Genomic DNA, 14,900 nt, shown 5'->3' on the forward strand with positions numbered 1-14,900 from the left:
CAAGCCAGGAAGAGGGCTCTCATCAGGAACCCAATCTGCCAGCACCTTGACCTGAGACTTCCAGCCTCCAGAACAGTGAGAAATCAGTGTCTGTTGTTCCAGCCCCAGGTCTGGGGTGTTGAGTTACAGCAGCCAGAGCTGAGACAGTCCCCCTTTGTTCATTCAACATGTTTGCTTAGTTCTTATGGTGTGGCAGGTCCTGTGCCTGTGAGGAGAAAAGGAAATGAGCCACAAGGGAAAAGTCATTGTGAAGTGCAGCCTGGTGGGAGGCCAAGCGATGGTGACAACACAGGAGGGGCTGCCTTAGACCGGGGCTCAGGGAAGGTCTCCTAGGGGACCCTTGTCCTGCATGAAGACAGGAAGCCCCACCAGGATCCAGGAAAGAGAAATCCAGGAAAAAACAATGGCTGACACCAAGGCCTAGAAGCTGGGGAGACCCTCCTTGGGTATTTGAGGCCCAGGAGTATGTGGCCACACGTGAGGCCGAGTGAGGTGATAAGGGTGGGATGGGCTCCGGACCCCAGAGAATGTTGTCAGCCCGTGTGACAATCTAGAATTTAACAAGTGCAAGGGGGAGGGTATAATTCATATGGTAGAGTGTATGCTTAGCATGCACGAGATCCTGGGTTCAATCCCCAGTATCTCCGTTTAAAAAAAAAGAAGAAATTAAATAAGTAAATGAACCTAATTACCTCCCTACTCCCCCCCCCATCAAAAAAAACCTAAAAAAAAAAAAAAGGAAAAGGTAATAGAATTTAACCAGTGCAGTTTGAAGACCTGGAAACGTTTTCTGCAGGGGAGTGGCACGATGTGATTTGTACTTTTAAGGCTCTCTCAGGCTGCTGTGCGGGGCTGAGGCTGGGGCAGATTCCAGGATGGTGGTGGCCTGCCCGCAGTGGTAGCAGCGGAGGTGACAGGAAGGGGCCTGGCATGAGACGTAGCTTTAAGGAACTGACAGGACTTGCTAAATCTCGCGTGGGGAGGCCGGGTGACGCAGTGGGTGATGGGAAGATGGGAGGGGCGGGCAGGCCCGGGGCGCCCTCAGGACCCGCCTGGCTCAGGTGCGTGTTTGTGGGCAGCCAGCGACAACGTGCTGCTGGAACCGAAGACCAAGGCTGGGAGAGATCCTGTGCGCGGAGGGGAAGCGTTAAGTGCAACTAGAGATGAAGCTGGTGGGCGCTCCACATTCTAGGAAGCCCCGGCTCAGGAAGGGGGAGGAAAATAGTCAGGAGAGGCTGGTGGCATGGAAACTGAGAGAAAGCCGTAGAGAGGCTGAGGGCAACCATCTCAAATACCACTGGGAGATCCAGTGAAAGGAACTCAGAACCGGCCCCTGGCAAGACAGAGAAAAGCGTGGCGAGAAGGAGCAGCCTCGGCAAGGACGCAGGTGGGGAGGGCTGAGCAGAAAAGGGGCAGGACAGGGGGATGCGGCAGCTCCTGGCCTTAGAGGAGGGTAGAGACTGAGGGGGAGCTTGTTTATTTTTAGGATGGGCCAGCGCATGCTGCAGGCCAACGGGGAGAAATTCAGCACAGAGAAGACAAGAAATGGTTGCAGGAATGTACGAGAAGTGACAGGACCCAGAACACAGTGGCAGCAGTCTGGCAGGAGTTAGGGTAAGGAGCACGACCCTCCGCTGTTCTGGGAGGGTCGAGTTACAGACAAGCCTGATTGGGACCCACCAACCGGGAAGTATAGGGGGAAGTATGGGGTTGGGGCAGTGGCTGAGAGGGAGGGCGGGAGGGAGGCGGCCACAGCAGGACCACCGCGCAGCACCCACTGCCCGAGTCAGGTTGGAGGGGAGACAGTGAAATAGCTGCTGCTCTGGGGTGACCGGGCTAGTTCGAGCAGAGTGGGAGGGTCTGCATTCCGCACTGTCTGAAGTTTAAAGGGATGAAGAAAATGACTTCTGGATTCAGGAGCCAGAAACAGGAGGACCTGTTACTTAGACAAGATTTTATTTTCAGGACTATGTGTTTACTATTGATTAAATTTTAATATAATTTAATTCACACACAAAGACAATTGTGGAGAGCCTATCTAGATGCAGAGTGGCCTGGGGTTAGGTGCAGTGACTGAGGTCACGATACTCAGGCCTGAGCAGACACCAACTTGCTCATACCGGAGAAGTAGGATTTCTCTCTTTCACTCATCACTTCAAAATGCAGTGGCCGCCTGCAGAAGTTGCACTCGGCTGAGGAATGTGGCCTGAGTTCCAGCCCAACTCGCTTCCACGTGGCCAGCAGATTCTCTGTGAGGCGATAAAGTTTTTAAAAATTAAAGGGAGTATGTACCCAACAGAAATGGAAATATATGCCCCCAAACCAAACAAAAACTTGCACACAAATATTCACAGCAGGATTATTTTCATAATAGTCAAAAAGTGGGAACCCCCCAAACGTCCATCAACTGATGGACAGACAAAGTGTGGTATACGCATTACTTGGCAATAAAAAGAAATGAAGTGCTGATTCATGCTGCAAGGTGGATGAACGAACCTTGGAAACACTGTGTTGTGAGAGGCCAGGCATAAAGGACCACATCCTGGACAATTCCACTTAAATAAGATGTAACACAAAGGAAAGTCCACAGAGAAGGAGAGTGGTCAGTGGTTGACGGGCTGGGGAAGAGGGGCTGGGAAGTGGCTGCTAAGGGGTGCAGGGTTCTCTTGGAAGTGATGAAAATGTTTTGGAATCAGAGTGGTGACAACTGCACATTACCTAAAAACCACGAAACTGTATAATTTGAGAGGGTGGAATTTGTGGTATGTGAATTCTGTCTCACTAAGACTATTATAAAAATAGAGAAAACCCAACTCTGGCTTTACTTTACATGCCTTCAAGGAAGTAGTTGCTCCTGCATGGCTCCACTAGGTCGAGGTGAGCATTCCTAGCAGAGTGGCCCTCAAGGCTGAAGGCAGCAGAAGCCCCTCAGGTCAGGTAGGGACTCAGGAGGGCAATGCAAATGTGAGGCAGAGGCCACCTTAAGAGGCCCATTCAGTCTCTGCTTTTAGGTGGACACGAGGGTGGAGGATTGGGTTTATAGAACTGTGAGAGGCAGAATACCGAGCAGGTACCCTCATCGAGAGGGGTCAGGGGTGGAGTTGGCTCAGGGGACGGAGAGGTGCAGAGCCGAGCTCAGGAGGCCTCTCCTTTCCCCCGCAACAGCTGTTGCTGAGCGTCCTCAAGTCACAGGGACAAGGGGGAAGGGGAAACGATGAGGGGATCAGCAGGCTCCCGCAGAGCTTCCCAAACGATCGTACCATCCTGAAGTGAAATCAAACAACTAAATAGTTTTATACCATTTGAGAACACTCTTAATTGCTTGGAAAAAGAAGAAACAAATCTGAATGCCTCTGAAAGGTTTAACTCTAAACACTGCAAAGGCAGCTTCGTGCCGCTCTCCCACGAGGTGCCGGCAGCCCTCGGTACTCACCGAGGAAGTAGTTCATCATCTGCGGTGTGTGGTGAGGCGTCGGGGCGATGCGCAGCAGCTCCTCCCCCCGGGGCACCGTGGGGTAATTGATCGCTTGGACGTAGATGTTATGTCTGCTCATTAGTTCATCACAAACCTCTGTGTTTTTAGCAGCATCTGCTATCTGTTTGATGAGAACAGAAGGTAAGGCCAGACCAGGATGGACGACCTCTCAGCAGAGACTAATGGACACATGCCTACGTGGCTCAGGCTGGAGCACCATATGCAAGGCTGGCGGAGGTAAAGCATTGCCCAGATGCCTGTAGTTTAAAGGGTCCAGCGTTGTTCAAGACAGACCAGAGAGCTAAAACCACGTTAGAGGTAAACTGTACACTGATCTCCCTCCCAGACTTCAATGGGGAAAATCGGAGGTTCTGTGACCCCTGTATGATGGCAGTTGGACATGTGCACCCTGGGGATGAAGGCAGCTTTGGTTATACCAGCTCTACTAATTAGATGAATTCAACTGTGACACCAACAGGGCTACCCTTGTAGTGGGGAGGGGAAGACCTGTTTCTAAATGAAATGAATAGAGAGCCATACTTCAAAGCTAGCCAAGCTCAGGCTTCCGGAGCTTCCCAGATACAAGCCCTGTGTTTAACCAGTGCTCTGGAGGAGGAACCTCCACTCCAGCCTGCTGAGTTCAAAGGCCTCATTCTCACTGTGAAGTCAACCAAAGGTGGAAACATGGCAGAGGGCCACTGGCTACAGCCCTTTGCCCCGGCAGTCACATTGCCCCAGCCCCACTTCAGGAAGGACTGAACCAGAACATATGACATCCTGTGCAGAGGCCCCCAGCCAGTTCAGTCATAGACAAGTCATTACCCGAACAGGGATGATGTGGCTGGGGCAGTGGACGACGGGGAGGCCGGCATCCATCAGCATCTGCCTCATGAGCTTGACGTTGCGCTGGTGCTGGCGGCGAAGCGCCCGGCCCTCAGCGCTCTTCAGGATCCGCACGGACTCCAGCGCTCCAGCCAGCAGCATGGGCGGCAGGGAGGTGGTGAAGATGAAGCCAGCCGCGTAGGATCGGACAGTGTCGATCAGAGAACTCGTGCTGGCGATGTACCCTCCAACACAGCCAAAGGCTTTGCCTGGGGGGAGATGGGCTCATTTATTATAGCAACTGCCCCTAAGTGCACAGCCAGGTGCTGCAGAGCCTCAGAACATTTACTCTGCTCTTTCTTGTCATAACCTGCCCTAAGACTCAGGTAAAGGAATGTTCACCCATTTCCAAACGGGAAGAAGCTGAGGACGTATGAAAGGGGCTTGCCCAAAGTCACGTGACCAAGCTGGTGTCTGACCAGGATCAAAATGCAGGTGCAGTGCTAGGACACCAAGTGCCGCCTCCCTTCCCACCTCCCTTCTCAGCAGGCCGGCTGCATCCCTGGCGTCTGCACTGCCTGTGCTCCAGGAGAGGGTCTGAGCCCAGTGCCCTCCGTGAGCGTTACCCCTGAGGCCGGAACAGAACCCAGCTAAGGCGAGAACTGTTTTGGCGTGACTGGTTTTATTTTCTATTTCAGTAATCACAAAACTAAGAAAGAGCATTTGCTGGATGAATATGAGAAGTCAGAACCTGTGACGGCTGATTTAGGGCCAGCCTCATTTTTCAGTTCTTGTTAAGTCCACTTATGTAATCGGTATCTCAAGTTTCAGGACTAACAACTCCAGGAGAGTCTTTGTTGATCTTAATGTGATGTTCTGTAATTAACATTCTTGCTTGGACCCCACGCACGGCTGGGTTGCTCTTACACTGGAAAACTTCTCTCTCCAGCCTCTTTCATTTCACAACGACCATACCTGCATGAGAACTCTTTACAAGAAAAGGGCTGCTGGAATTTGGACGTGTGAATGAGTGCTTTCCTCCCAGCAAGGCTCAGCTCTGTGAACCCCCAGGCTCTCCGGGTCTGCAAAAGGTTCTCACACCCCTTGACGGTGCTGAAGGACGCTCTTTTTTGCCTGCCCTTCCCTTACCAAGTGCAGGCTGTAAATGGCATTTTTGCTAATTGTTACATGGCTCTCTAGCTGCCTAACTTCTGACATCCTCAAGTTGGTACAGGTTGCCTTTTTACCACACAGACACTGTCTACAGTAACTGTCTGCACACAGTTCACTTATCTTCTTCAAACTGAGGCAGGTTCTGTTGTTATCTCCATTATACTGACGAGGAAGCTGAGGCACAGAGAAGTTGACCACCAACCCAAGGTCACACAGCTAGTGAGTTATGCAGGCCAGGATTAACACCCAGCAGGCAACATGGCTATGGATTTGGAGGAGTCTGGAGTCTGGCTCCAAGAGACACTGCCTCTCAAGTAGGAGGAGCCAAGGAAATACAAAGTAGCCGAGTGAACTGGCATGGCTCCCATGCTATAGGCACAGAGCTTAGTACTTCACAACACAATGCCTCAGCCTGCAGGTCCTGACAACTGCTCTAGGAGAACAACACTAAAATTCTTTTCCTTTCTTTTTTTTTAAGCATAAGGGAACAATCTGACGCACAGAGAGTAAAAGCTGTGGCCGTGGTGTATAGCTGGAGCCACAACTATGCTTGGAATGAGCTCAAAAGGCAACAAGTGGCACTTCTGTCATGTTAGGCTGTGAGATTTACTTTGATTCTGTGGACTATGCCTCTGTGATTCAAGGAATTCTGCTAAGCTGTGCCACTTACTTAGATAATAAAAACTCACTCAAAAATGTGGCCCAGGCTTTAGATGCTGTCACACCATCTCCTCACCTGACCCAGCAGCCCTTGGCCTTGTTAGGGTTATGTAATTTTAGTGCAGATTACAGTCTGTGCAGAGCATACATACCAAGTGTTCCAGAAATGATATCCATTTTAGGCATAACTCCATCCCGATCGCCAATTCCTCCGCCTCGAGCCCCATACAGCCCCACTGCGTGGACCTCATCCACGAAGGTGATCGCTCCAAACTCATGGGCCACATCACACAGCTCTTCTAGTGGGCACACTGCCCCTGAGGAGAGACCACAGACCACTCTGAAGCACTTGGTATTTCACAGATTTTTGTTTTGGTAAGAGTTAGAACACAACAACTTACGTTCTAAGGTATCATTTTTACTATTGGGGAAAAAAATTAGCTTCCCCTAGTTTCTAGGTTACCTTGGGGTCTTAGAGCCTAATAAAAGCCAGAGTAGAAAATCTACATTCACCCAAATCCATACAGTGTCCCCCAGTTACAAAACCCTGGCAGTGAAAAAAAAAACAAAACAGAAATTGCAGAAACAAAATAAACATCACACTTTTAACAAGTTCAGGCTTTGTTTTCATTTGAGATTTCATATTGGCCTCTACTCTATGTAGACTCACCGTCCATTGAGTGGACAGTTTCAAATGCAACAATCTTGGGGACCGTGGGGTCAGCTCTCTGCAGCAGTTCTCTGAGGTGGCTGACATCATTGTGCCGGAAGATGTATTTTGGCACTCGGCTGTTCCGAATCCCTTGGATCATGGAGGCGTGATTCCCAGAATCAGAGTAAATCTCACAGCCTAACATGACAGAAATGCTATTTACTGCCATTTGCACCAAAAACAAATTACTTCTTTGACAGTCAAGGACAACAGACTTCGCCCTGAAAATGCTGCTTTTGCCCAGTAGGAAAAGACACTGCACGCCAGTTTCTTCCTGGCAAAATAAACTAGTGCTTCTCCTCTGAGAAGGCCCGTAAGTGCAGAATAACCCATGGTAGGCAATTAATCTGCTTTTAAATCTGGCTGCCTTACTCCAAACTCAATTGAAAGATAACTACAAATGATTAAGAGAATTCTCCAAAGGATTTTCTTAGAATACAAAGCACATCTGAATTAATTAGCTTAAAGATGAGCCCTGCAAATCTGACTCTTCACTGTTACCAAGTTCTACTGGAACTTGTACAGTTAGCACTTCATGTTCAATTCAAGAACAAATGCTCCCAGGTGCCATCATGACTCTTGAGTGGTTTTGTAAGCCTTCTTTGCTACCGATATCCCTGTTACTACTAAGAAACCCCCTCAAACTCAAAGGCCCCCACCACAGGCTTCCTTACCTGGCATCATCTTAGCCAGAGTGAAGAGGGTCGAGTCATTGGCCACAAAGCACGAGGAAAACAAGAGTGCTGCATCTTTCCCGTGGAGGTCAGCCAGCTCCTGCTCCAGGTCCACATGGAATTTACTAGTTCCAGAAATATTTCTAGTACCGCCTGCTCCAGTACCATGCTGTTTCAAAGTGTCTCTTGAAAAAAAAAAAGGGCAGACAGAAAATATATCTCATGGTTCTGAATACTGTGTAAATAGTTCCTCTCTTCAGGATCTAGGGACTGAAACTTATGTTAAACTAGTAACTCTCTCCCTGGGAAACCTGGGGCCAGAAGTTTCAACCAACTTCATCTTTAGACTCAGCACTACGGTGATGGCACCTCTAGGGAGCATCAAGAACAAGGGTTCATCTAGCAGTCAGTTGTTGTAGTTAATTTACTGAGGGTGCTTTTCTCTGACAAACGTCACTCTCTCCAATAACACGACATGAGTCTCTAAAGGGACATCTTAGATGGTGGTTACCTGAACCCTCTGCCAACCAGTCACATAATGGTAGGGTATCTCTATTACTCAACCTCAGACTGTGCTCTCTTTAGCAAGCCTCCGGGGGGAGTTTGAAAAGCAACTCTCCCAAGCATCCCTAGCCATGGCACACACCTCCTGAAGGACATGCATGACGGGCTCTCCCCTCCTTTTTAATGTCTTTCTGAAGTAGCTTTCTCTTTGCTGCTGTGAGATTTGGATTTCTCCAACCACAGCCATAAGCAAGGACGCCTCTGTGCAAGACTGCCTGGTGTCAAAGGGGCACTCGCTGGTGGAGAGGTAGAAGTGAGCGGACCCACGCAGTCAATGAGCCCATAAACTTGAACCCTCTCACGTACAGGGGCTCCACCAACTACTTACACACTAGGGCTTCTTTCAAAGTAATCTGTAAATAGTTGTAAAGGCTAAGAATAGTACTTCACTGTGACACACTTTTAGTTGCTGAATATTACCCCCATAAAAGATCCAACCCCAATAAGCCATCAATGTCTCATCAAATCACGTCAGTGGTAGCTGAAAGCTGAGGGCTACTTACATGACGGCCCCACACACCCGTGGATGGCGACTCATCCCTAGGTAGTCATTGCTACACCAGACAGACACCTGCTTTTTAGTGATAAGCGAGTCTGAATAGTCATCGGCCATGGGGAAGAACTGTGCTTTCCGGTTCACAGTTTTGAAAACTCGATAAGTATGGTCATTCTTTTTCTCATCAATTTTCTTCTCGAAGAAACGATCATACTGAAAAGTGGAAACAGCTAAAAACCAAACAAAAGATGGTACAGTCTGATGGTTAAGAAGCTCATCCAGAATTTGGTATAAGACCTGGGTTCCAATCCCAGCTTGGTCACTTGATTGCAGGGAGATTCTGGACAAATTAATGAAGTACCCATTTGGGGAAGTTACTTGACATCCTCATCGTGAAACTGACTGTGTATGTCTCAAATGACATGGCATACGTCGAGTGCTCAGCACAACACTTACTGTGAGCAGACCACAGGTACTAAGGGAGAGGAGGCAGGCTCCGAAGAGCAATGGTATTCACTACAACCAAGAGCGCCTACCTGCACCAAGCAAGGGATATGGCTTTTAATCCACAACTCGCCACACAATTATGTTTAATTCAACGTATGTTTAAGTTATAAATTGTGCTGCATCAGGCAAATGATGAGACTCACATTTTGGCAGGTTATCCTGAAGAAGATGGGACACTCGTTCTGGTCTTTGCTTTCGCATCATGTCCTGAAGGTTCTTCAGCAATCCACTCGGCTCCCTTCCGTCGGTCTTTACACTAATCACACTTGGGTTCACTGACGTTTGGGCAACCTCTGAACAAAAGTAACAAGAGAAAGGGGACCAATGTTCTATTCTGAGCTGATAATACCTTCCAGACATCTTGTCAAAAATGGCTTCCTGCCTAGTGCACAAAAATAACCCATCAGAACCAAAGTTGGATGGAACTGAGTGCATGGAGCTGCTCTTCTTCTTGAGTTACTGTCTGGCTTTGTTTTCAGGGCTACCAGCCAGCTCTGAGGAACATTAAAGCCCAGAGCTTTCTAGCTGGTGGGCATGCCTTCCCCATCTTACCCCTGACCCTAACTGAGATAATTTTCTTCATGGACGACAATTCCAGCTGTGTGTATCATTTCTGCTAGTGAGGATTTTGGGGGACACTGTGTGTTCCATGGATACAGCCACAACTGGAATGAAGGTTGCCACTCCATGACCATCAGTAAGACACACAGCTTGGGAGTCCTAAGACCACCACTTACTGCAGTGACACTGTGTCTTACCTTTTACCCCACCAGATGGTGGGAAAGAAACAAGGCACAAGTGGTAAGAGTCTATGCCTGTAGGGCATTTTCAGAAACTAAGCAATTCCTATAAAAGCTGGTTACATCACACACACACACACACACACACACACACACACACACACACACACACAGAGGAAAGAAAGTCCCACATTTTGCCATATAGTCCTCTGACTGTCTATCTTGATGACCTTCCCCCTTGGCCCTAAAAGAAGAAGGTGTTGACACAAATACTTCCCTAATAATAGTTCATACATAAATCTGAGGGCCCGAAAGCGCCCAAGGACCCGTTCACTCTTCCTGACGGCTCATGCAGTCTGTTTACCTTTCCTCACGGCGTGCATCTCCTGCACATCCTCCTGAAGCTCTAGGCTGGCTTTGCGGAAGACACTGCTGCCCCCTTGGCTCATCTGGGCTGCCAGGAAAGGGCACTTGCTCGCCGTGCCCTGGCTCCCGGGAAGGGAGGGGTGTCCGGGTGGAAGCTGCGTGCCATCAAGAGTCCGCTGGGGTCCATCAGGAGCCTGCCCAACCTCAGCTTTGGCAGTTTTGTCCTCTGAGGTGGGGAGATGGAAAAACAGACGCATCAGATCTGGTCGCACAGCACACAAGAAAGCCACTTGTTTCTTTCACTTCTTGCCTCAAAGACAAAGTTTATACTTACTCTGCCCCATGATCCAGACACAACTGTATTCTCAGTAGGTTCTGCCAGTTCACCTGTTCTTTCATCTGCCCCACTGGAAACGCTCCTGTGAAGACTTCACTGGCACATCCACCTACCTCTCGAAAAAGCCACCGTATTTCTCCCTTACAAATCCCTGAAGTAGTTTTCTACTTTTAGACAGCCCAGAGTCTTTGAGTTGGATTATTTCCAGTAAATCTACCCCAAGTATGCTCCACATGTTTCATGAGAGGACACACTCTTGAAGGTAATTGGCAGTGGTCATACAACTTTTTCTCTGCTAATGTTTCTAAACAGATTCTTGACAAAAAGGCTTACTGTTGCTTAACCTATAAACTACTGGTTTTCTTCTTAGCAAGAGAAGCTAGGCTAAAAGCAAGGTCTTTGGATTGTTGTCTGCTAGAGTTCAAACTATCAGTATGCTAAGCAGAGGCCACAGGGACATCAGTCACCTTCACACACCTCTTCCTTCTCATCTAGATCCATCAAAGCTCATAACTTAACACAGTTGGCTGGTGATTATGATTCTAGTTATAATGACTTCCCTCTCCCCTTGAGCAAATGCATTCATCTTCCTTCTAGAAAAGTCTTTCTTCATCATCCTGGAATACTCCTGTGAGTCATAGGCTGGGCTCTCCTACAACTTGGGTAAGCTGTCTCAAGACAGCTTTATTAAAATCTTCTATGAAGAAAAGTAAAAAAAAAAATTGCTTTCAAGTTCATTTCATTCACTATAAAAGTCAGTAAATACATAGTCACTGTAGGAAGTCTAGAAAAGTAAAAACAGTTCTATCATTCAAAACATAACTATTGCAGACAACTTGGTATATTATCTTATTCCCCCCATGTACAGGTTTAAAACAAGTTTTACTTATTCTCATGTACATGTTTATCCTGCGTTTTTCATTATAAAGATCTACCTAAGCTAGTAAATAGTTTGTGAATATCATTTGTGATGTTTGCATGCTAGTCTGTAAAAGCCACATTTTACTCAACCAAGACTAGAAGAGAGATCTATTGCTAGGGACAGAATGGTAAAAGAGGATTTCGATTGTTCAGTAAAAAAACCTGTAACCAACTCCTGAACAATGGTAAAGAGGAAAAAAAAATCCTACAAAGGATTAAATCCTTTCTACTAAAAGAAAAAAACATTCTTCTCTTGCAAGTCCACATTCAGAGAACACACCTGACACGGCCTATAACGTAAATTATTCTCTAGAATTAAGTAGAATCTGAAGAGCCTCATCCTCTCCTGGCAGAGGTAGACTAAAACTAAATTTAACTCTGATCTCTTTATTAAAAACAAAAATTTAAAAATCATATACAAAATAATATGCATGTCAAAAAAAAATCACTACTGCAACAAGTTCTGCATGATTCCACTTATGTGAGGTTTCGAGAGTACTCAAATTCCTAGAGACAGAAAGAGGAATGTTTGCCTGGGCCTTGGGGAGGAGGATGGGGAGTTAGCACTGAGTGAGTGTCAGTTTAAAGAGACTTCTGGACACTGGCTGGGGGTGATGGCTGAAGAGCAATATGAATGTACTTACACTGCTTACACTTAAAAGTGGTTCCAATGGTAAGTTTTACATTAGTGCATTTTGCCAGAGTAAAAAAAAATAATTTAAAAAAGAGAAAATGAATAGCATCCTTGCATTTAGTGGGAGTCATGTGACCAGTCCTGGCCAACAGATGTTATATATTGCTTCCTGGCTAAAATACCCAAGTGCTGGTGGGGCTAATGTAATATTTGACATTAGGAAATTGTGTCATGTTTGGGGTGTGATAATGGTATTTTGATGGTGCTTTTTAGGAAGAAGCCATATCTTTTGAAGACATATACTGAGATCTACAGAGGAAATTTCTGGAACCAGTTTCAAAATAGTCCAGTGAGAGAGTGTGTGGGGATACAAGTGAAGCAAAATTAACCCTGGATTGATTACTGTTGTACATGAATGAAATTTACTGCTACGAAAAATTTCTAAGATAAGCTGGTCTGAGACCCTCTCACTTTCCCCTAATGCAGCAGTGACGCAAAAGCCACCTATTTCAGAGGTAAAGCTGTAGGACACCACAGTGTGGAATCCCAGGTCGCTGCCTAGAAGAGAATTGTCTTGATTACCCAAAGTGGATCTTGTGTGAACAAGATGCAAATCTTTATGTGTTAGGCCCTTGAGATTTGGAGGTTGCGTGATACCTCAGTACAGCGTCAGCTAACTGAGTAACACATAGGTAGAACTGACTTTGAAGATGGTTTAGCCTGCAATAGCCTATATGGTCTGGAGCCAAAGATATAATGTATAAGATAACTGACTACATAAGAATTTAGCAGGAATTTGGGAAGGCACAGCACAGAGAAATGAATGAGGGCAAAAGGCACAGTCCAGACAACATAGCAAACGCAAGGGGAAAAAAAATCACAACTTGCAAAAGCTAAAAGCTTCTACTCAATTTTGCTGTGAACCCAAAAGTGCTCTAAAAATAAAGTGTGTTAAAAGGAAAAAAAAGCCAAAGGGCCAAATATCTAGTGAAGGAAAGGCTGGAACAGAACATTGCAACTTTATGTTTACATGAATGAGGCACTGACAAACACTAAGACTCCAACAGACATTGCCGTGCAATCTATAAGGTGGAACACTGGCCACTGCTTCATCTTTTTTTCATCAGATGGGAAAACTGAGTCTGCTGGAAGCCTTGCAGTTGGGGGCTGCCTTCTGTGATGGAAGGAAAAGGACACCAAAGCCAAAAGATATTCAGCAAAGTCTCAGTTCAATGTCTCAGAGTCCTGTTCTGAAAGTTTGTAACCGTAGTAATAACACATATTCATAAATTGCAAAAAAAAAAATGTGGGAAAATTGAAAGTGCCTATTTTGTGGGGTTAGGATGGTTAGGATACAATCCTGGCACAGACTAACCCCTTTGATAATGTGACCCTCATCAGCACTGTAGACTAGAACTGCTTCCGGCATCTTGTAATGAATGCAAACATCGCCACCCTCGACTTCACTGCTTGTGACACTTACTCTCATTGGCCGGTGGGGTTTCTTTGACCTGCTGGCAGAGTACTGCTGAAGTGGACAGGGCCCGAGGGGCTGGCTTGGCCCCAACTTCCATCATCTTAGGACAATTTTGGGCATAGAACAACAAAGATTTGCCTGCCTTCTGCAGAAAAGCCTGAGGCACGCGGGATAAGAATGGGCAGCGGCGAACCACAGTCTCCATGTCCGGGAGGTGCACTGATCCTGTACAGAGATGATGAGTGACACCAACACTTGTTAATAATCAGGTAAATACCACTCCAAGTTCCCTGGTTTTTCAGGTGTCACCTGAAGTTGACAGCAAGGGTAACCTGAGACACTAACAAGTCTCACTCAAAAATGTCAAAGGACAGCACCGATGAGGGATGCAACTAAGAAGTGACCACACTCTACCCAAGTCACCAACTTCTTCACTCCCCAGCTAGGTACAAAGGCACCTGCGAAGCAACTTTACCAAATACAGTAAATACCCATGATTAATAACAAAGGAGGTGGGACACAACGGACAAGTCAGGAACAGGTTTGGGAGGTCAGAAGCTCCTTAAGGATGATGCACAGTGCAGATAAGACACCTTGGCACACACCCAGGTGGAGAAGTGAGGCCAGGGAAGAAGCCACTGTCATCCGTCCAGGCAGAGAGGACTCTTAGGGATTCTGATCTTCTCCTGGTCTCCACACTCCCAAACTCGAAGAAGGCATCCAGCCCAGCCCTGGGTTCCTGAGGCCAGGATTTTCACCGAGATCATGCCCCTACATCTTGGTGAACTGGGCATAACTAAGAAGGGGGCATAAAGAAGGCCTGGGGGACAAGGGGAAGTGCTCCTGGGACTAACTGGTAAAAGGCAAGGGCTAAAAAACGAGGGCCTTGGGTCTGGCGGTAGGTGCCGGTCCTGGGCACGGGAGACGAGAGGTAACCCGGGGGTCGAGGGCTGGAGAATAACGGGAGGGGTATGAGAAGGGAATTCTAAAGCGGCCGGTTAAATGGGAAATGTCGGGAGGGGGCCGATCAGGGAAAAGATCTGGCATATGAACGCTGACCTCGAGGCTGTGGGTCATTGGGGCGATGGGGGAGGGGTCCCAACGGCTAAGGGAGCAGGGCGCGGGAAGACAGGACACGCGGTGGGGGTCCCCGGCCGCTCCGCACCCTGAGCGCGGGTCCTCACCTGCGCGGAGAACTCTGCGGAGCTGGCGACAGCGGCGTTGGCCGAGGGTACCCCAGCTGATGAGCCGAACCAGCCGTTGCCCTTGTCGGCGAGAATCCTCAGGCCGGGACTCCAGTCGTCCTAATATACAGCGGGAGAGACAACTGCGCATGCGCCAT

General features: G+C 47.6%; 1 protein-coding gene across 1 annotated transcript; it reads right to left on the reverse strand.

Annotated features, from left to right (window-relative positions):
* Nucleotides 1–1,939: 1,939 nt before the first annotated feature.
* ALAS1 (5'-aminolevulinate synthase 1) lies at nucleotides 1,940–14,900 on the reverse strand. Its single transcript, XM_010969077.3, has 11 exons — nucleotides 14,743–14,900; nucleotides 13,565–13,783; nucleotides 10,188–10,415; nucleotides 9,227–9,376; nucleotides 8,584–8,806; nucleotides 7,517–7,701; nucleotides 6,801–6,980; nucleotides 6,283–6,447; nucleotides 4,298–4,566; nucleotides 3,434–3,596; nucleotides 1,940–2,249 (listed from the first exon to the last, which is right to left on the reverse strand). Exons 1-11 carry the CDS (start codon nucleotides 14,891–14,893, stop codon nucleotides 2,089–2,091), a joined length of 2,094 nt encoding a protein of 697 aa, XP_010967379.2. The 5' UTR covers nucleotides 14,894–14,900; the 3' UTR covers nucleotides 1,940–2,088.

The sequence above is a fragment of the Camelus bactrianus genome, chromosome 17 (genome assembly GCF_048773025.1).
Source record: "Camelus bactrianus isolate YW-2024 breed Bactrian camel chromosome 17, ASM4877302v1, whole genome shotgun sequence".
NCBI classification, from domain to species: Eukaryota; Metazoa; Chordata; class Mammalia; order Artiodactyla; family Camelidae; genus Camelus; species Camelus bactrianus.

Bases quoted from the DNA above. Each gene is read 5' to 3' on its own strand.
- ALAS1 (XM_010969077.3), bottom strand. From the start codon at position 14,893: ATGCGCAGTTGTCTCTCCCGCTGTATATTAGGACGACTGGAGTCCCGG. The intron at 13,784-14,742 runs GTGAGGACCCGC...ATCTCTGTACAG, and splicing joins CCGCAGAGTTCTCCGCGCAG to GATCAGTGCACCTCCCGGAC. The intron at 2,250-3,433 runs GTGAGTACCGAG...ATCGCCTCACAG, and splicing joins GATGATGAACTACTTCCTCG to AGAATCTGCTGGCCACGTGG.